Genomic DNA, 21,175 nt, shown 5'->3' on the forward strand with positions numbered 1-21,175 from the left:
CTGTTGGCGCGCTGTTGTCAGCGCGCTGTTGTCGCGCGGTTTTGACGGTGCGGTTTTGTCACCGCGCTTTAGTCACACGCGCTTTAGTCTACCGCGGTTTTGTGGTGGAACCATAAAAAATATGAGGCGCTTCCTGTCGCCAGTGAATCTCCAATCAGGGTACTTAACTGGTAATGGACAGACCTTCCTCCCGATGTCTCTGTGTATGTATTTGTGTTTGTGTATATGTGAATGAGGGGCATTCCTCTGAGACTGTTGACCTAGAAATAGCATAATAGGGTTTGAGTCCTGCTGGGATTCAAGCCAGCCTGGGAGCAGGAAAATGGCATGTGAGTCAATTAATAATTTTTCTCCTCTTGGTTCAGGGCTTTTGTGCCCAGAAGCTGTTCTCTCCTCAACTCCTGGAATCATGACCTCCTCTGAGTGAGATGCAACAACTATTCCATGGAGCAACAAGAAGAAAAGAGTAATTGTAACACTCTTTGAAATTCCATGTCTGTGTGTCTGTGAATATCCTCACAAGAGTGGAATTGGGAGACCAGTTTTCATCTTTGGAATTAAGTCTACATATCTGGTCAAACCCAAGTGAAACAGGTTCCCCTTGTCCCTACCCTTCCTTGTCATCTTGATGACACACCAACAGCACACTGTGATGGAAGTAAGAGAGACTTGTCATTTGCCTTGGACTGAGGCCAGAATAATCAGGCTTGCAAAGCCAGTGCTGGGTTCAGAGTTCAGTGAAAAGTGGAAAATGTGTTTCCTGGGATTGGCAGAAACTTAAAGCACTGTCCAGCCTGGCAGTCAAGTCCTTCTGAGTGCATCAGCTCCTCCTCCCATGACCCCAAAATAAACGTGGCACAGTTACCAGCTATTCCAGAAATTGGTTCCTGGTGAGAGTCATCAATAGTTCAAAGCAGGGTATTTGGGGGATGTACACAATTGAAGGTGCAGTGAAATAAAACAAAATTTAACGTCCTTTTTTAACATAAGTATTAGCAAGTAATTTCATCAGAGACCTTGTAATCTAACCTAATGCATGTTATATCAGAAATATTTTTGCCTGCACTTTTTTCTCATTTATGTAAAAGTAATCTGGAGTGATTATTTATATTGATGATTTAAGAAATGGGCCCAGATTCTTCCCAGGAATGTCTCCATCTCTGGCACAATCTCTGGATACAAATCTAATCATTCCTGTGGGTTAGACCTACTTAATTTACCCATCCTGGGACTGATGCTTTCCTTGTAAGCTAGCTATCCCCTGATAGGTTTCCTGGCTGAGACTGCTGTTATATAAATGCGAAAGTTGGCTATAATTATGTAAATTAAGGTAGCATGCTGAGATTAATTTCTTGGACAAATTTCGGCCCTCGTATGTTAGATCACAGCTTGGAACTTTCCATACCTTTGAAGGATTTTGGCAAAGGGATGGACAGGAATGGGAGAGGAAATAGGTGGAAGTGACTGGATCAAAAATGACCAGCAGAAATTGACCCAAAATTTCAATTGTTTGTCTGGCTGACTAACTGGATGGTATTGAGTTTTGCAGCTCTGTTACCACAATTTTAGTATTGTTATGCTCTGGATAAAATAGATAGACTGAACCTTTAATCCAATCCAATATGACAAACAGCTATTTCTTGATAATATAGGAATATAAAATGCTATTATGGTTTAATTTGCTGACTTGAGAAATGGAATGCAAAGAGAAAAATTAACTCCACCTAGCTTTTATCCAGTCCATCTCCAAACTATCAAGTAATTTTGCAGTTGAGCAAAATTGCCCTATTTAAGATGTATGCTTGCAAATGAGATGTGCAGGAAGCCTAATACGAAGCTGGTGAGAAAAGAACAGAAAGACAGTTGGTCTGTATATAAACGTCTATATGATTATCTATTTCAGCCAATGTCACTTTTATGTAAATTAACTACACCTCTTTTTACTCCTTGCTTCTCTGTAATGGAATCCTGTTTAAAGTAACATCACACTGCTGACTCATTACACTAATGTAAAAAATTGTTAAGGCATTTATTAGTGTACTCAGTTTTTTTTTTTTACAAAAAATGTAAAGAAACATGAATACAGATCCAACTTTATTGTATGCTGTAACAGTATGCCTTGGGCTGCAGTATAGATTCTCATCAGCATCAAAAGGCACATGGAGATGGTCTAAACGAATATGTTGTCCTTTAAATATGTAAGGACCACAATCCCCAAATTTCTCAGCTATCATGATATTGAATTATCTCCACCTCAGTGCTTATTACATCAGAATCACTTGCCATGCAAACTTTTATGATACTCTTATTGCTCACAATTTACATATTATATTCTACTTTGTGGAACTCTTAAAATGTGCATTTGAATTCTATAGAAATTTTCAATGGTGTCTGCTGTATATTTAAAAGATTTCTCCAAAAAGACTGTTAGTGGCTTTGTTTGTTCCTTGATTTTCTAAGATTTGGGAGTATAGTTGATTAGGAGCCAGATTATAACCATAATACCCACCTTTCCTGCATAGCTGTTTGATCAATTTATTGTGCATCTGAGATTTATTATGAGGAAACTGCACTGAGAAGATCCATACTGAAAAGCTATTGCTGTTATTCCCTTTCAACACTATATGGTTCCCCATGTTGAATATTCTCACATCAAATCAAGTCCTTGATTGATCTTTTGGCGAATTTGCCTTGTTATGCCAAGGACATTATACATTGAATTCTCAGGAAAGTGCTTGCCATTATAGCTTGATTGAACGCTAGCCTTGTCTCTTCTTGGTATTTTTCCAAACTCTTCCTGGTCTTTTTAACTAGGCCATGGATGCTTGGAGCTTACATCCTTTGTTATTATTATTGTCTTAATTATATTCTCATGTAGGATCCCATGATACACTGTTAGAGGCACTGAACTTCTCCTACCAAAGTTGGTGATTGGTTTTCTATCAGAAAGGTCTCTTTTAGACTATAGGGATGCGTATGACTCCTTAATTATGACTGCATGACTGATGTAGTAATGATTCCTGCAGCAGTTTTGAGAAGGCTGCTGACTTGCACTGTGATTTGGAGGTCTTTAGAGGGTTGCATTTGTCATTGTGGCTTCAGAAGCTGAACAATATTTTATTAGCTTAAAAAGTACTTGGCTTAAAATTGAGATTGTGGAGACACACACACACAGACAGACAGACAGACAGACAGACCAGACAGACACGGACAAAGTAAGAGGTTACAGCTTTTTGGTTGTAGAACTTGCCTATAGATTCATTCTGCCTCATAGGCTTTCCTTTCTTATTGCCTCACTTATCTCTTGCTGATTTAACTGTATATTGGACTTGTGGCTAAATTTTCTGTGTAAGCACTTTCTCCTTTATCTGCAGACTGGAAAGTCCAGAGATTGTTGGTAGAAAAATTCTGTTCTTAGCTAGCAATAAATGTATTGCAGATAGAAAAATACCTGAGTCTTGCTCTGCCTCACCACAGAAGGAAAGGAAGATAATTTTGAAACGCCTCTCCTTGATTGTGTTTCCACCCCAGAAACTGACAATCCACACTTTGGTTACTCTTACCTCTGCAAAATAAGATTAGTGTGTTTTTTTCATAGTGACTAAAAGATTTCAGAGTTTTCTTTCAAAAAAGTGGTCCACACCACTTTTGTGTAAAATTGTTCAATGTGGAACTGGCAGTGGGCACAATAATGCTTTTGAAGTATGATAACCTTCATAGTAATAGCACTGTGAATAAAGGAAACCTTGGAACAGAATAGAAAATACTCCTTGATAATCAATTAAAGTAGAAAATTATTGCTGGAAAATGAAATGAGAGCTTCTAAGCTTGTATAAAAATTTCAAATTCAAGTTGTTCTGACTTTAGGGCGGCTCTAGCTTTGGAAAAGTGTTCTGATCTCAAAACTATTTTATGCTCAAATTAGTGCTTGAAAATGTGTTGTATACCTTCCAACTTCAGCGTTTTTAAAAATGAAATAAGATGGATCTAGGAGGGATGAAGATTTTAATGGCCATTTGGCATCATGGCTGCATGATAGCTCTGTGCTTATAATGATGACTACTGGATACCTAAATAGGAAGATGCTGTTGCCTCCATCTCCTGCTTCTAGGCATATGGTTATTTATTGTGCAGAAATCTGGTGCTGCTCTGCATAGATCTTTAATCTCATTCGGCAAAACTCTGCCTTATGAAACCGAGTATGTATGACCAACCAGATCTCTGTGACGTGGATATTGTCTTACACTTGGCACATCTCTGGGGTCCATTAAATTTGTCTTTATAGACTTCTGCTTGCCTCCCATCCTTGACTGCAGCCCTAAATGATGACCTTAGTATTCCAAGTGGGAGGAGTAGGTAACCGTGGCTAGGTTGCTTGCTTTTCTCTGTAATCTGGCCACTTTGCTAAAATTCCTACATGTCATTTTATAAAACAGCTTCCTGGCTTGAATTAAACTCCTGTGCCTTGGGAATATACTTCAATATATTTGTGGCAGAGTTTAGGTCATTGGGTCTCATCTACCTGTCTCTCGGCAGGCCTGGGATCCTAATATAAAAACTGTCTATGAAACTGACCTTCTGGACTCAATAGGAGTAACTCTGATTCTCAGATGCCTTGGGGGCAAAGGCTGATTGCTATTTTAAGTACTGTAACTTCTTCCTGTTCTGTTCCATTGACCATCAGTTCTTATATGCCTTATAGTTCTTCACTCACAGCCCTGCAGTCTGCCAGAATTACTGGACAATGTGCTGGTTGTGGAGTATGGGAGATGTAGTCCAAAAAATCTGAAAAACACCTAAATGGGGAAGTTACATTCTAACCCAGGGATGTCAAACTCGTAACAACATGTTGTTCACGTGGCGTATCACAACTCCCCCCCCTTCACTAAGTGGAGTGGCCAGTGCCTGATGCATTTGGCCCATGGGCCGCAAGTTTGACACCCCTGTTCTAACACATCTGGAAAGCATCTGACTAAGGATAGCTGGTTCTTTTTAACTTCTGTTAGGAACTTTGGTTTTAATAACCAAGAATCTTTTTTTCCTTGTAATTAAATTGTTCTGGTTATATTTACAAGGACAGTACAAGTTCAAGCTCTGACTGTAAAAATGAATGCATAAATAAATTACCAGCAGGCTGTGCTGATAGTTATATTTTTGAGTATTTTCTCATATTAAAAACCAGCAATATCTCCCACCCCCTCCAAATATTCTGATAACAAGTTCTAGGCTACATCCTCACTCACTCAGCTATAACTTAGTTTTCTACTTGCAGGCATGTCTGGGTCTGTGCTTGTATATACTTACAAAAGTATGTGTATATATCATATGTATGTAATAGCTGGAGTTGTTTCCTCCTGAAGATAATATTTGAATAGAAGGTGTTAAGTAAGACTTAGAAAAGGTAGAACACTCTTTGCTGCATTTTTTGCAACCCAATCTAGTAGCCTTATCCAAGTTATAGCAAAGGAAAGGACAGACCAAAGTCTACCTGTAGTTCTGTGTATGCAAAATGAGCAGCTGTTGAAGTTGTAGAAGCCCCTCGTGCACTTTCCTGCTTACTAGCAGCCCAGATCACTGGTTTTCTGCTGTTAATGGCTGTGATGATGAGAAACTAGCCTTTTCCAGGAGGAATTTTCTAATTTCTCTGAGTGATCCTACCCAAGATTGATGGTTTTCTGTTGCCATTGGCAACCTCAAGACTGAAAAGGTTTCCCATCTCCTGCTGTTGCAGTGAGATTGTATGTGTTTGGAGGGGAGGAGGATTTAACACTTCGCCTTTACGGTGTTCATATTAGAACAAAGTCCTTTTTCCCCTTGCCATGGCCCCATCAGCTATGCAGGTCTATATCACATGATGAAAGTCATACCTAGTGGCACCTGAGTTTTTGAATCATGACCACACAGCCATAGAACTTGGCTAGAACTTAAGAGAGTTGATCACATGTCCATTTTTCTCAGTTTTGCCATAACGTTTGAGTTTTGTTAAATAAATGGACATAAGCTGAGGACTACTTGTAATGAAGAGATCAGTGTACAGGGGAAAGGTTATTTTCTGCCTTCTGGTTGGACGTCTGCAAAGTCAGGACTTGCAGCCATGAGTTGTTAAGCAAGCCATAATGCTTAGATTTATAATCAGCTGAACAAAAAGAAAACTGACTGATGTTTGTCAGTGAAGCAGGCCATTGGGCATGCCTACCTTGCTGTGATATACTTGGCAGTATGACTAATCTTCCACTGGTTCACTGTCAGGGCAAAGGTAATTCTAAGAAACATTTCCTTTGGAACTTTAGAATGAAATTCCTTTGGAATTTAAAAATGATCTTAATTCCCAGACTTTGCTTTTTGTGCCACACCTTCTGAATCACCTAAGTGGCCAATTGTAAAATTGTCACCTTATGCCAATCTGGGAGCCATCTTGAATGATAATGGGTTGCACAGAAACTGAAACCTACTCAATAAATTGGGTAACCTGCTCTATCAATGGCAGCTGTCCTTCAAGTCCCAGGATGTGAATCACGTTAGGATTTCCTGGCTTGAAGGAAATAGGTGTCTTTGTGTTAGTGCAACCTCAAGTGGGGCTTGGTTTATGAGTTTAAGGCCTTGGCAGCAGTATCCTAAAAGCTTTCTTGTTGGACATGTCTAAATAAATAGCCTTTACTGCTGAAAGGTTTGTGAATTTCAGATGCAGAGAGGATAATAGTTTTCTTAAGCTAGGAATCTACTTGGCCAGATTTAAGCTCCATAAAACTTGTCCTGAGAAATGATTGACCCATGAGGTGAAACTGTAGATGTGTAATAAATTATCTGTAAGCTTAACTTTTGCCCTGTGGGGGACTTTGCCTGATAAAGTTCTTAGTATGGAAAGTGTGACTCCATTTTGTCCTGTGCCCTTTCTTATGCTGTATCAAAGCATTACTTCCTTTACTTGTATATTTCAAGGTGAGGTTCCCTTCTAAACTGAGGTTGGACTCAAGGAAATATAGCAACAATATAGGAACTGTTGATTTACTGAAGTATATTTGATGGGGGATTTATGCCTTCTGCCCCAAGCAAGCTCTTACTAACACTGGATGCCCTGCAGCCTTTGAGAGGGTCCAGTTATCTCCTAGCTAGAGTAGGTCTGCCCCATCAGCTAGAAGGAGCTGGGCTTTTAGCCAAGTTTGCAGTGGTGGCTGTGATCAGGTGATGCTGAATCAGCTGGTGAAGCTGTTCCACCTGTTCTCCTTCCTTGCTCTTAACTCAGGAATGTCCCTCCGAGCCAGCTTTACTGGCAGGAGCTGACACGTAGATCCTGATCCTGAGTCTCGTGGCCTCTTGAGGAAGTAGCCAATAGAGCATGTGAATGTCAGCTCTAGCAGTTTTTCCCCCCACAGATTAATACATTATGATTTGCTTTTTGATGCTCAGTCAAGAGTATCAGAGACTCTGGGAAATGAAATTTCACGATTCCCCAAAGAAGAAAAAGAATCCATAAGCCTGATTTCTGATCTACTTTCTCGCTTATTTGCAAACCCACACCTTTTGCAAACTAAACAGGTGAAAGTAAAGGTGAAATTTGAAGTTCTGACTATTTCTTCACTTGAACTTAGAAACTGGATACAGTATTCCTAAACACTTTTATTTCATTGTAGCTATATAGCTCTATAACCTTTCTTCATCTAGGGTGGCTACATGGGATAGTTACTAAAAAAAAATTACCAGGTATATAATCAGACGTTGCCGGTGATATTAACAACATTGGTTGTTTCTAACTATATTTATTATTTGATGGGGTGTGTTTGTGTGTTAACTTCATTTGTGTGAGACTGGTTTTCTGAAGCTGTTTTTTCCTCCCCCATCCCATTTAATATTGATCATATAGTCCTAAGATTAGATTGCCTAAGTAATTATCTGGCCATTCTCTTTTTTTCTCCTCTATTTTCTTCTTGCTATATGGAAATCATTCTAAATAAGAGTGATAAACTGTTGCAGGTAGAGCTTCTGCAAGGAAGATGAAGCCGGGGAAACTTCCAGCTCCAAATCTCAGATGTTGCCAAGTCATCTGTACTGAAATGCTGGGGCAGCATTCACACTTGTATCTTTGTGTGTGCTGGAAATCTTATTGTGCCTGAACAAATGGACTTTAATCTTTTCCTTGCTGTATCCATCCTGTAAAATATATTGATTAGCGATTTCTTGGTTATCCGTCTAGGAACAGAATGATTTATTCTTTTCCTTGTCACTCATAGAACTGCAAATTTTATCCCTCTTAATAAGAGAGTTGGGAAAAGCAGTACTTTTCCTTCTTTCCATGATCTCTTGATCTCTTTATGGTTTTGTAATGGAGAAAGAAGTTTTGTGATGTGAGGCAAGTTCTACTTATTAGTGGATCAGAACCCTTGTCTTTATCAAGATCTGATGTATTCCCAGACATAGTAAAGAGATAAAAGTATGCCAGGGATGGAATCTAGCTACATATTACTGTACTGGTTCTGATCTAAGACCACAATAAACTATTTTTTTTAAAAAAAGAACCTCATAGTATATTTAAGAATACTGAAAATGAGCCTAGAAGCATATTTTTTTTAAAAAAAATGTGCATTGTACAGTACATGAACACATTATATTTGAAGAGTATTGCTATTCACTGAGCAGATGCTTTGGTCTCATTTATTGGGCTGAGAATGCTAAGGTGCAGCATTGAGCAAAATTGCAGCTTTCTGTCCAATTCTCATTCAATCCAGGCTTAGAAGAGCAAAGAAACCAACTTCCATTAAAAAAAACCTCACTGGAAGGCTACACAGATTCTTCTTCTTGATCCGCAGTTAGGCCAGAAGGAGCCTTCTGCAGAACTACCTTGCTCTAACTATCTGTAACCCAGGAGACAAATCAGTGGAGACAGTGGAAGATAAAGTAGACACTGAAAGGCCTAAAGCAACACACCTCACAGCTCTTTTTCATCTCTGATGCCCGTTACTTGTCACTGTATATGAAGCCTAAACTCCAATGAAGGGTGCAATCTATATTATTTCCCTCCCTTATTCACATAGCAAGTTTCCCTTTGATCACTTTCAGATGTACCAAGCTATCATTCTTATCATCCTAGCCAGAGGAAAGATGGAAATCGCAGCCCAAGATATCTGGAGGCCCTCAGAAAGGAAAAAAAAAAGTTATGTGGACGGAGGTTAGATGGAGGGCTGATAATCTTCCCTGGCAACCTGTTGTGTTTCGGAGGGATTTGAACCTGGCTATGCTGTGCCCGGATCCAATGTTCTCATCTCTGATTGCAACTCATTGAACTGGGGCTAAAGCAGGGGCCAAAGCCAATGGACCATTCAAGGCAACTAAACATGTGCGCCACATTTATAGGGCGATACCTTCAGCATGACTACTTGCTTCTCTCTTACAGAACACATCCCTGCTGAACTGCGTGAGCCCTTTTATACAGACCAATATGAACAGGAGCATATGAAGCCTCCTCTCATCCGCCTGCTGCTATCTTCCGATGTCTACTGCCGTGCCTGGTGCCAGGTCTTGCCTTCAGGCCCTGACGGCACCCTTCCTCCGAAGGATAATGCTGCCTTGCTGCAACTTTTGGCCCATCGTGGCTTGGTGCCCACCTTTCAAGACAAGCCTGTCAAGGAAGCTGATCTGCATCACAAACCAATCAAGCTGGTAAGTCTGGAGGGAAGGAGGCAGCTATGCTCCCAGAGGCAACTTTGATCTGGTACTGCAGGATAGGAGGCTTCAAATGGTGCAGTGGGGTGAATGAACGAGTGGTTCTCCACATCTTTAGCTGGAGCAGATAGTAGAGATCCAAAGTGCAGTAGTACCAACTCAGAATTCCTTGAAAGGTTAATTCTGCTAATTTACTCGGATCTCTTGGGTTGTCTAGGGACAGGAGCTCAGAAATCTGGATTAGCTTGCTTTTAGTTTGCTTAGTTCTGTCTCTCCTCTATCCACCTCTACATTATCATAAAGAATAGAAGCTGCCCTTTTTACCAAGCAAGTACTTCAAATTTGGAATAGGGTTGGCCTATGCAGATGAGACATAACATCTGGGCATTTAAGCCTCATCTATGATATTGATGAGAGTGCCTCCCAAATGGAGCTTCTGCCAAAGGAATCCTAGGCATGTATGCAGTGGATCTTAGAGCAGATGGTTTTGTGTAAGGACCAGTGGTGGTTTGCAAATATTTTTACTACCGGTTCGTGCATGCTACTGCGCATATGCAGAAGCATCTGGGTGGGTGGGTGGGGTCTCCCGCCGCCACTACTACTGGTTCAGCAAAACTGGGAGCAACCCACGACTGGTAAAGACCCCTCCCAAAGGCATTCTGGCAGATGCCTTGCAGATGTGTAGAACTACAACTCCCATCAGTTGCAGCCAGTAACTGGAAGGCACAAACTCAAGAAAAGGAGGGGGGGGGGAAGTTTTAAATGAAGTGTTCCTCTATAGGTATGAAACCTCCCAGTGGCATCCTAAAATCCCTAAAGATGCCAGGCTGGACCCCAAATCACCTTACTGTTCCCCCCAATCTCTGCTGAATATCAGGAGTGTCCCATGTGGTGCCTCAGCTTCAAGGTGGGGCTTTTGCATGTTTAGATCTCAGCCATCCTGTGGGAACTCCCTCCCTCCCTCTTTTTCTGGGTGGGGAACATGAAGGTGTGGCTAGAGCCACCACAGAAGTAATTCTGTTTTCCTCCAGGGCTTAAGGTACTTGTTGGGGTTGAGGATCTTGCTCCAGTTTCCTGCAGCCACCATATTTCAAAGGCTGATATATCCGAGAGCTAAGATTGGATGGTGAAAACTCACAGTTTTGATGGTTGGAGTTGACAGATGTGTACATCCTCATGTAGGAAAGATAAACCAAACACCTCTGTTTAATAAGAACATGTGTGAGAATTCAGGTTTTGTTTAATGTGGGCAGCATTCTGGCAATTCCCATTATAGCTAGAATGTGTAGAGAAAAAAACAAGAGGCAATAAATGTCTTTTTCCCCCCTCTAATGCTGCCCACAGCATTTATTCACAGGAGTGAAGACAAAATGACTCTATCTCCTTTCTATCTTGATAAGACTGGTGGGAAATCCTCTCTTCCATTCCCATTCTAGTGATATGTGTGGACACAAGTCCCAAAGGTGCTTTTCCAAAAGGCAGCTGGATTTTCCTGGGATTTTTTTTTCTTTGAAAACATTTTACTTCTCAGCCAAGAAGCTTCTTCAGTTCTTTGTCACTTAGAAAAGCACCTTTGGGATAACCGTGACCTATGCCCTCCATAGATGTGTGTACACAAGGTTTTTTTTTACAGAATAAAAGGAAATGGATATGTCAAAGACAACAGCAGTGGAAGGCATCTATAAAAGTTACAAAATGTTCAGTACTTGATTCTGAAAAAGCTGGAAGCCTTGTAGATTGCTAAAATTCTCTTCTTTGACCTGATCGTTGGTGGCAAAGTATCATTAAAAGAGTTGTATCTGTCCGCCCCATGCCAACTCAATGAAGCGGTGGACGTGATGAATCGGGGTCTGGAAGCCGTTAGGGACTGGATGAGGGCTAACAAGCTTGTACTCAACCTGGAAAAGACCGAGTGGCTGTTGTGTTTTCCTCCCAATAATTTGGCCAGTGTTCCATCACTCAGGCTGGGGGGTCAAATATTACACCCCTCAGACAGGGTTCGCAACTTGGGAGTCCTCCTGGATCCACAGCTGACTTTTGATTACCACCTGTCGGCTGTGACCAGGGGGGCATTTGCCCAGGTTCGCCTGGTGCGCCAGTTGCGACCCTACCTGAACCGGGAGGCTCTCACAACAGTCACTCGTGCCCTTGTGACCTCTAGGCTGGAATACTGCAATGTGCTCTACATGGGGCTGCCCTTGAAGAGCATCTGGCGACTTCAGCTAGTCCAGAATGCGGCCGCGCGAGTGATTGTGGGTGCACCTCAGTTCGCCCACATAACACCTATCCTCCGCGAGCTGCGCTGGCTACCTGTTGATCTCCGGGTGCGCTTCAAGGTGCTACTTACCACCTACAAAGCCCTTCATGGTAGTGGATCTAGGTACTTGAGAGACCGCCTCCTGCCAATTACCTCCTCACGACCCATTAGATTGCATAGATTGGGCCTCCTCCGAGTTCCATCTGCCAGTCAGTGTCAACTGGCAACTATGCGGAGGAGAGCCTTTTCAGTAGCAGCTCCGACCCTTTGGAACGATCTCCCCGTGGAGATTCGTACCCTCACCACCCTCCAGACCTTCCGCACAGCCCTCAAGACCTGGCTATCCCGTCAGGCCTGGGGTTAAAGATTATAATCCATCCCCGCCCGAATGTTGAATGAATGTTGCTTTACTCTTTTAATTATGTATTGTCCTATATGTCATTGTATGTTTCCCCTTCCTATATAAGTTGTAAGCCGCCCTGAGTCCCCTCAGGGAAAAGGGCGGCCTATAAATAAACTTAACCATAACCATGTCTTCTCTCAGGTTTTCTGGTCAATGCTAGGATTGCACCCTGATAACTTACTAACATCTTTGGGAATGGTGATTTCTTTTCACCACCTCCACGTGCCAACAACTAAAATTTTTCTGATGTGTTCAGTATGTGGAAGAGATGAGGAGCATAGAATCTGTTGAGATCCTATCAGCAGGTGTCTAGTTGGATTGGTTGTTCTCACAGATTGATAATTGATTTTGCTTTGGAATTTTTATCAAGACTGGGAGCTGCAATAGGCTTGCTATCTGTTGAGAGATAGGCTAGATAGAAGTTTGAAGAAATTACGGGGTGAATCTTAATTCTGATGAGATTTTGAGAAAGTTCTCTCCCCACCCCACAATACTTTGCTTTGGATTTGATTCTGAATAAATGCTGTGGAAAACAAAAGCAAGTCAATACAAATTGTTACTCATTAATGCAGCTGTGTCTTTTTTCAGGATTATGAGGCTTGTGTGCCCTGCAATTCTGGAATCATCTTCAAAGATGGGATGACAAAGCTGTGGATCAGCAGGTCTTTGAAGTGAATCACATTGGCTCATTACCAGTAAAATGTGTAAAAGATGTTGCTTGAGTTAGTTTAGTTATTTTAGTTTAGTTTATTAAACTTGTATGCTGTCCTATTCCCGAGGGGACTCAGGGCGGCTAACAAACCAAATAGGGAAGGGGGGCAATACAAAGAAACAAACAAGACAAAACAAAATACAAAAAACAGATTAAAAAAACTCATCAACAGCCGCAACAATTCGAGTGGAGCTGGGAACTCATCAGCCCCAGGGATGCCAGAACAGCCAGGTCTTAACGGCTTTGCGGAAAGCCTGAAGGGTGGTGAGGGTCCGAATCTCCACGGGGAGATCGTTCCAGACGGCCAGAGCAGCCACAGAGAAGGCCCTCCCCCGGGGAGTCGACAGACGACATTGGCTAGTTGATGGAATCCGGAGGAGGCCTAATCTGTGGGATCTAATTGGTCGTGGGGAGGTAATTGGCAGAAGGCAGTCTCTCAAGTACCCAGGTCCGATACCATGTAGGGGTTTAAAAGTAACAACTAGCACCTAGAGAGTTGAAAATGGCCATTATTCTACTCCCCTGGCCAGTGTGACACCATTTTCATGCACTTATCCTGTCTTCCCATGTAGTCAGACCTGTAGAGTTTAGCTTGGGCTAGGTTTTGTGCCTTTTCCTTGCTGGGAAAAGAGAGACCAAACATTTAGGGCAAAGAAGTAATTGGGGAGCAGCCTTTTACAGTGTGTGTTATCTTACATCCAATCTCTTAAGGTTTGTTAAAAACAGCTTTGCCATGAAGAAAAAGAGAACTTGTTTTCAGGTTTTCCTTCAGGCTTAAGGTGCTCCTTTTCTGCTTTTTTCCTCCTTCCAATTAACTCTCTCCCAGGGTGTATTAATTACCTGGTGAATTTATTTTTTGCTGCTGAAGTTCTTTTCGCTGCAGTGTTTAACATCTTAGGAAAGTCTGTACTTAGAGATTCAAATGTAATCCTTTCCTTATTTTTGCTTACTGAAGAGGAACCAGCTGCAACTTCAGGGCCAAATAATTTTGCAACAGCCCTCAAAGCAATATCAGAAGTTGTTTCTGAACTGTAATTTTTATTGTGATATAAGAGAGATGCTATGAAATTGATTTTTTCCCCTCCTTGTCTTACCTATTGTTCTGGCTCTACTCCCATTTTAGAGTGTTGTCATTAGCATACAACTCAAAGTTCAAGTGCCTTTTTTTTGGCTCAGAAAAGATTACAAAGTTCTGGCTTCTAAGATCTAGTTGCTGCCAGGCATCCCACTGAATCCACATGCTCTAGTGGATTAAAACATAAAACCCAAATGCCTTTCTAAGCCAACCAGAGGCCCCTGAAATCTATAAGCTAGGCAGGAATGGATAATATTCTCTGCTTATTTTCTGAGGAACCAGTAACCCATTTGCACATGGCTTCCAAATACTAGAAGTAATTTATAGCTTTCATGAATAATAATCATGAATTGCCCTGTTTTTCATTAATTTATCAAATCTCAAACCTTCCAGGTTAATGATGTTAGTGAATGGTGTCATCGTATGTAGGAACCAGTTAAACTCATCCAGTCTTTGACTCCAATCTTCTCTTGCACATTCTTATAAATGAAAGTTCCCACTGTATAAATTGGATCTTGCTTCTGTTAAAAAGCCCTGGGAAAAAGAAACAAGTCCAGTTCTATAAGAACTGGGTTTAATCAGTAGGCAAGGAATGTTCTGCTCTCAAACAGTTCAGTTCCAAGGCTTCGCATCGAATTGGATGTTTTGTGGGCCTTTAATCAACAGAGATCTTCCTTGGTACCACCCTCTTACTCCCAGTGAACCTGTCTTGATAGGATTTATATTGCTTAAATTCCCAAATTCACTGGCGGGGGCTGTGGTCTGAAACCAAGATAATAGTGAAGAAATATGTACTTGATTTCATTGTGCAGATCTACGATCCTCAGAGAGAGGAGTTGTATAAAAGTTGTTTTGAGAAAATATTTACACAATACTCATCTGGCTGGTTTCACATATGTAAAATTTAAACCCTTTTTATATACCATGGATAAGAAACACATCATCTGCCCTATGGTGTCCTTCCTCCTCTTCTTACCCCAGTTCCCTTTTTCCCATCAGCCTTTTCTTCCTCACCTTTCCCAACATCTCTGACTCTTTTCTTGGCATTTCTCACTCCCCAAAGAAATTATTCAAAGGTTAACACATCTTATTTTCCATTTCCTTTTTCACTACACAATATACATCAAGATTCAGTTTGCATAATCAGAATCTGTGCAGATTTTATGGTAACTATAATTGTTAACAATTGAGGAATGAGGAATCTTCCACATTCCCTGCAGAAACACCTTTATTCTCCTTCCAAAAACTTCCCTAACTAACCCTAGAACTCTGGAAGATGTGTGTGTGTGTGTGTGTGTGTGCAAGCACTTGTTTAGAGTCCCCTTTGTTAAGAGAGCTTACTCATTTGATCCTTGGTTTGCAGCCTAGGACTTGGGTTATGGGATAAAGTCACACAAGCTACTAATATAGATTTGACTTCACCCATGCTCTTTGAACAAAGCTGTCTTGAGCAAAACTATTCAAAGATGCACACAATCAGGAGAATAAAATAATAAACTGCTTCCCACTTTTAAGACCATTCTATTTTCTATTTTTTAGAAAGATTTTCTTGGAAAATTAAATTTGCAGAGGGAAGAATAAAGCCTAGTCTTTCCCTATATGCAGAAAGCTTTTTTGGTGAGAATTGAAAGATTTGATATGAGCAAAAGAAGCTTTGTTATCTTATTCTTTTGCTACATTAAGCCAATCTATCATATGAACATGGGGTGAACCAGGATCCTGTTATTTTCTTCTTCTTATCATATTGCAACTGTAGAAACCTCTCCAGTAAGTGCTAGATGTAGGCGTTGCTGTAAGTATAGATTCACTTTCTGCCTCTCCTAAAAGTAAATGCATCTTTCCTTTTTAAATCAACATTGAAGGGTGGCTTAGAAAGTAGCTCAGTTCAATTTTTAATTTAAGCCTACCTAATTTGCACTTTCAACCTCTGTGAATTGAAAATGTAATTGTGGTTGATAATTGTCTTATTTTATATTTCACAGTAGAATTCAAATTTAAAATCCATGCCCATTTTTAAAGAAATTGCCAACGATGAAGTAATGGGGAACAAATAAACTTGGGAAAACTAAAGCTAAGAGAAATTGAACAAGTAGGAATCACTGTAACCAATTAAATTTCTTGAGTAAATGCTTTATTTGGACAAGTTTCCATTTGTTGTTGCTATGCTATAGGCAGCAAACTTGTTTTTTTCCTTTACATTGTGTAGATATTGTAGCAGATGTTTAAATGACAGTAGCTGTAATATTGGAGAAATATTGAACTCGTTTACTCTGGAATGGCAGTGAGCAACAAAATAAAAATCTGGGATTTATCCCACCAATGATTACCAGCCTTTCATTTTTTTTTCTTTAGTAGAATGCCTTTGGAAGTTGGGTTATTTGGTTATTATGTTCTCAGTGAGGTTTTGAAAAGTTGTTACTTCTGGATCAGCAGTTCTTGGCTCTGATGTTTTGTTGAGCAGTTTTGTTGAGAAACTTTGTATTCAAGATTCTGGAGAATTAGCAGATGGCATATCTAATGGTTTTACCCAGGTTTTTTTCTTTCTTAACTGTATTAAAATCTTAAAATGGCCAACCTAAGCTATAAGTAGCAGTGGGATTAAGGTGGAAATTAACTTTTTCAAATCAAACAGAAAGGATTGTGTTGTTGCCATACTTTTGCCAAGATTTGGTCCTTTGCAATTTGTGTCTGGTGTGTTAGTCATATTTGATTAACCTTCCAAACATTTTTGAAGTTCCTTGTGTCAGACTTAATTTTTATTATAGAAAATTGTATTCAGATAGTTTTAGGTGACTTGCTTAAACCATATGACTTTGAGCTGAGGTGGTGCAGTGGTTAGAGTGCAGTACTGCAGGCTAGCTGCAGTTTGGCAGATCAAATCTCACCAGGCTGAAGGTTGACTCATCCTTCCATGGTGGGTAAAATGAGGACCCAGATTGTTGGAGGCAATATGATGACTCTGTAAACTGCTTAGAGAGGGCCTGTAAAAGCACTATAAAGTGGTATATAAGTCTAAATACTATTGCTATTGAGATGAATAATTTGACAAAATATTATTTTTCAAGTATATTGGATGTACCAGGCAGTGTATGACAAAGATTGGGTTTTCAACCTTTATTGTTGAAAGTACAGTATGGAAGAGTGAAAGAATCTGGTTTTTGATCTGCTGTATGTTGGTGTAATATTTTTATGGTTGTATTAAGTAGGGTATTTTGAAAAAGTTATAAGAGTTAGAAATGTGAATGTGTTTTGAATTATAGCCTGAAAATTTAGAACCTATTGAGTGATAAGCATTTTAAGGCTATTCCTGCTCCAGATTTACGTTCATTTGAGATACGGAAGACCAGCGTGGTAAAGAGAGATTAAACTTGCTTCTATTACAGGTCAGATCATTCTCTCTTCTTGTGTTATTTCATACTTGGTCAGATAGTGCCAGATGTGTGTATATGTGACTCCCATTTGTGGGGTACGGATGCCCTTATGAGTACTATAGTTTTTCTGATTACATTTTTCTCTATTTTTTCCCTGCTTGACTTGTAGGGGGCACACCTGGCATTAATTGACTCTCTGATGACAGCATTTGCATTGGAAGCCACCAGCTCATTAAGTGTTGCATTGGGCATTGAGCCAGCAACCGTCTCCTGGGACCAGAAACTGCTACGCTGGATAGATATGGTATTAAATGTTCATTCATTTGCATTCTTTCTCTTTTATCTGCATCCAAGGAGCTTATGCATGGGGACATCCCATTTTCTGCACACACTAATCCATGTGACAGAGGCTAGGTAGAACAAATTTAAGATCTGCCTCCTCAGCCCCAGTACATGCTATTTTTTTTATTGTAAATATGTTTTATTTTCATTTCATTTCGTAGAGTCACATATATACTGTGCATAACCGGGGCATATAACATTGAACAATAAACACAGCCCGCCCTCTTGTCAACAATACCCCCCAAAATACAAACCCAATACACCACTTCGGCCCACCATACACCCTTTCTTTCGCCCCCCTCCAACTTTCGTTCTTCCCTCCAACGTTCCCCTCTATCCTACTTCCCTTCCCCCTCTATCACTCCTCTCTCCCAATACACTCCCTCCCTTCCCTCTCACCCTCCCTCCAATCCTTTCTCCCACCCTCTCTACCTCTTTCTTCTTTCCCTCTACTCCTCCCTTCGGTGTATCTCTGCTATCTACCAATATATTCAGCTTGTCTTATTTTAACACTAGAATTAAAGAGCAACAGTATACAAGTGCAATCGTGTTATTTTAAAATCTAACATGTACTATATTTCCCCCCTCCTCCCTAAGACCCCACCTCCCTTCCCTCCCCCCGACTTCCCAGAGCCCGTACACGGTATAGCTTTTTAACAAACACAGTCTAAAATTTGTTAAAACAAAGGAAATTAAAGAAAAAAAAAGAGAGTCAATAAGATCTCTACGTTGAACTCAGCTTCTTGCTGTTACCCAAACTTTAAACAATTTAACTTATTCCTAATCTTAAGCATAAGCTATCTGGAATTTCTTAGTCCCATATTTATTTTGTGTATAGTCAATCCAAGTACATGCTATTGATGACATGTAAAATTCAACGCTAGGTTAACTGTGGTTGGATTACTTAGATCAACTTCCCCATCTAATTCTGTTCTTGATTTGTGAGTTTAAAATTATTACCCCCCCCCCTTTCCCACTTTCTTCAGCCCAGCCTGGAAGTTGAAGAAGGCTCAGGTTGTGAAGGTTAAGGGCAGGGCAAGGAACAGTGGCAGAAGACTGCACTTCATCTCAAGAGTATGGGAAAGGAAAAAAAATACGATAAAGCTAATCCTCGACTCACAATTAAGCTCAAAATTTCTGTTGTTAAGTGAAACATTTGTTAAGTGAGTTTTGCCCCATTTTATGACTTTTCTGACCACAGTTGTTAAGTGAATCACTTAACAATTGATGTTAGTAATCCGGTTGCTAAGTGAACCTGGCTTCCCCATTGACTTTGCTTGTCAGAAGGTTGCATCACATGACCCTGGGACACAGCAATGGTCATAAATATGAATCAGTTGCCGAGCATCTGAATATTGACCACATGATCATCGTGGGGAGGCGGGCAAAGGTCGTAACTAGCTGCAAACGGTCATAAGTCACAATTTTCAGTGCCATCGTAACTCATAAGTCAAGGACTGCCTATACAAAATTACTCTTAGAATAGAGTAATTGGGAAAGATGATGGGAAAAAAATGTGGATGAACTAAAATCGGGGGAAACCCACAAGGGCCCATGGTTTAGGACCAGGACAAGGAGAAAAGGGGGCGAGGAGGGAAGGAAGCCATATCTGGCCCGTTGTTTGTGTTGCATGTTTGCAAATGACTCCCTGTTGCCGCCCTGCAGATAATTCACAAGATACAACAGACGGCGGAACAGGAATCCTCTCAGCGTTCAGCTCCTGGAACCGATGGCCAGACTCCAGCATCCTGTAGTGGTCCCAAGGTGTGGGTGCTTTGCTGTTGTGGCTGCCCTCCTGAGAGAAGCAGGGGAGGGGTGGTGGGAGTGGCGCTCAGAGACTGGTTTAACTTGGGGTGGCAGCAATAAGAGGCACTGCTGCGTTCATCATCGAAAGAGCTTTTCCCCACACTGGCTTTGTTATGTTTACAAGCTGTCCCTTCACCATTGCCTTAGAGCAGGAGTCTGCAAACTTACCAGCTTTAAGACTTGTGGACTTCAACTCCCAGAATTCCCCAGCCAGCCAAGCTGGCTGGGGAATTCTGGGAGTTGAAGTCCATAAGTCTTAAAGCTGCCAAGTTTGCAGACTCCTGCCTTAGAGGATAGAGTTTGCTTCCATCCACCCTCCCTCCTCTTGGGAGGGTGGTGTCTCTCTTTCTCTCACTCGCCCACTTGTAAAGCCAAAGCCACTCTGATTGGGGTTAACTTCCTGTCTTGCCCCGTGGGTTGCCCGCTTGACTGCCAGCAAATGCTGACCATTTATTCCTCCCCCCTCTAAGCTGTTCAGTGGGGCTGGCTGGTTCTCCTGGGCTGAACTATTGAGCATTGGGGAGTATATGAGGGGCAATCCTGTTTCCATTCCTGGTGGGCTTAGTGCCCCCTCCCCCCCGTCCCAGCTCAACGGCCTCTTTGGTTGCCTGTGCTGAATACAGTCGAGTTGTGGTATGTGACCGAGCTGTCTTTTTCTGCATCTCTCTCCTCTTCTCCCTCTGGCCTCTCTCCTTCCTCTGCTTCAGTGTCCCACCAGGTGGTACTGGAAACTGGTTCCTGTAAGTGGGTGGCTTTATTTATTATCTCCCTGCTGCCTTGGCTCCTGTGCTGCATGCCAGGGGGACCCAGAGCAAAGGATGCTGGGGGTCTAAGACTCTGGGACAGAGGTCCCTTTGTAGTTCCTTAACTAGAGCTTCCCTTGGAGAAGATTTTGGGTGACTTGGTTGGTCTGTTTCGACAGGCACCAATCCCCTAAACTGAGACATGATGGGGGTAGAGGGGATGCCTGCGGATAGGGAGTCAGAGAGTTCCCATAGGAGACTCCAGCTGCTGGGATGCTGGTATATCCCAGCATCCTTTGTTCTCTAACCCTCCTCCTCCCATTCACAATCTGTACCTGCTTTGGTCTCTCTTAGCTCCCTGTGTCCTCCTCTCTGGGGGCCCTGGAGGAAGAGGTTATCCGTTGCATATCATATAGGTGGATTCATATGTGCCTTCATTTTCTGCTTTGATTACACAGCCTTCTCGGGGTTACAGGCATTTGGGTGGGGAGTCTAATGTCCTGGTTTCAGAGATCAACAGAAAGCCCACCTGTCATTTATGGGGAGGGGTTAAGAGACAGCCAGAGCAGGGCAGTTCATGCTTGGAGCTGCCAGTAGGAACCGCATGCTAGTTACCTGGCATGTCTTTTCCCTTTTTCCCCTTTGTGTTGCCTCTGCCCCCTCCTCCCCTTTGCTTGCTGCCCTGCTGTACGTGGTGCAGCTGAATAAAGGCTTAGAGCAGACTTTTTCTCATTTGAAGATTTTAAAAGATGTGTGGACTTCAATTCCCAGAATTCCCCAGCCAGCAATTCTTGGGGGTTGTGAAGTCC

The 21,175-nt window shown here is 41.5% G+C and overlaps 1 protein-coding gene across 3 annotated transcripts in view; it reads left to right on the forward strand.

Moving 5' to 3' along the window:
* CAMSAP3 (calmodulin regulated spectrin associated protein family member 3) overlaps positions 1 to 21,175 on the forward strand; it is a 41,377-nt gene that overhangs the window by 2,088 nt on the left and 18,114 nt on the right. For all 3 annotated transcript variants that reach the window (XM_032208539.1, XM_032208540.1, XM_032208541.1), the window contains exons 2-4: positions 9,389 to 9,654; positions 17,645 to 17,779; positions 19,483 to 19,581. In XM_032208539.1, the coding sequence (XP_032064430.1) occupies positions 9,389 to 9,654; positions 17,645 to 17,779; positions 19,483 to 19,581 (500 nt within the window). The remainder of the gene's footprint in view (positions 1 to 9,388; positions 9,655 to 17,644; positions 17,780 to 19,482; positions 19,582 to 21,175) is intronic.

The sequence above is a fragment of the Thamnophis elegans genome, chromosome 2 (assembly GCF_009769535.1).
Source record: "Thamnophis elegans isolate rThaEle1 chromosome 2, rThaEle1.pri, whole genome shotgun sequence".
Classification (NCBI taxonomy): Eukaryota; Metazoa; Chordata; class Lepidosauria; order Squamata; family Colubridae; genus Thamnophis; species Thamnophis elegans.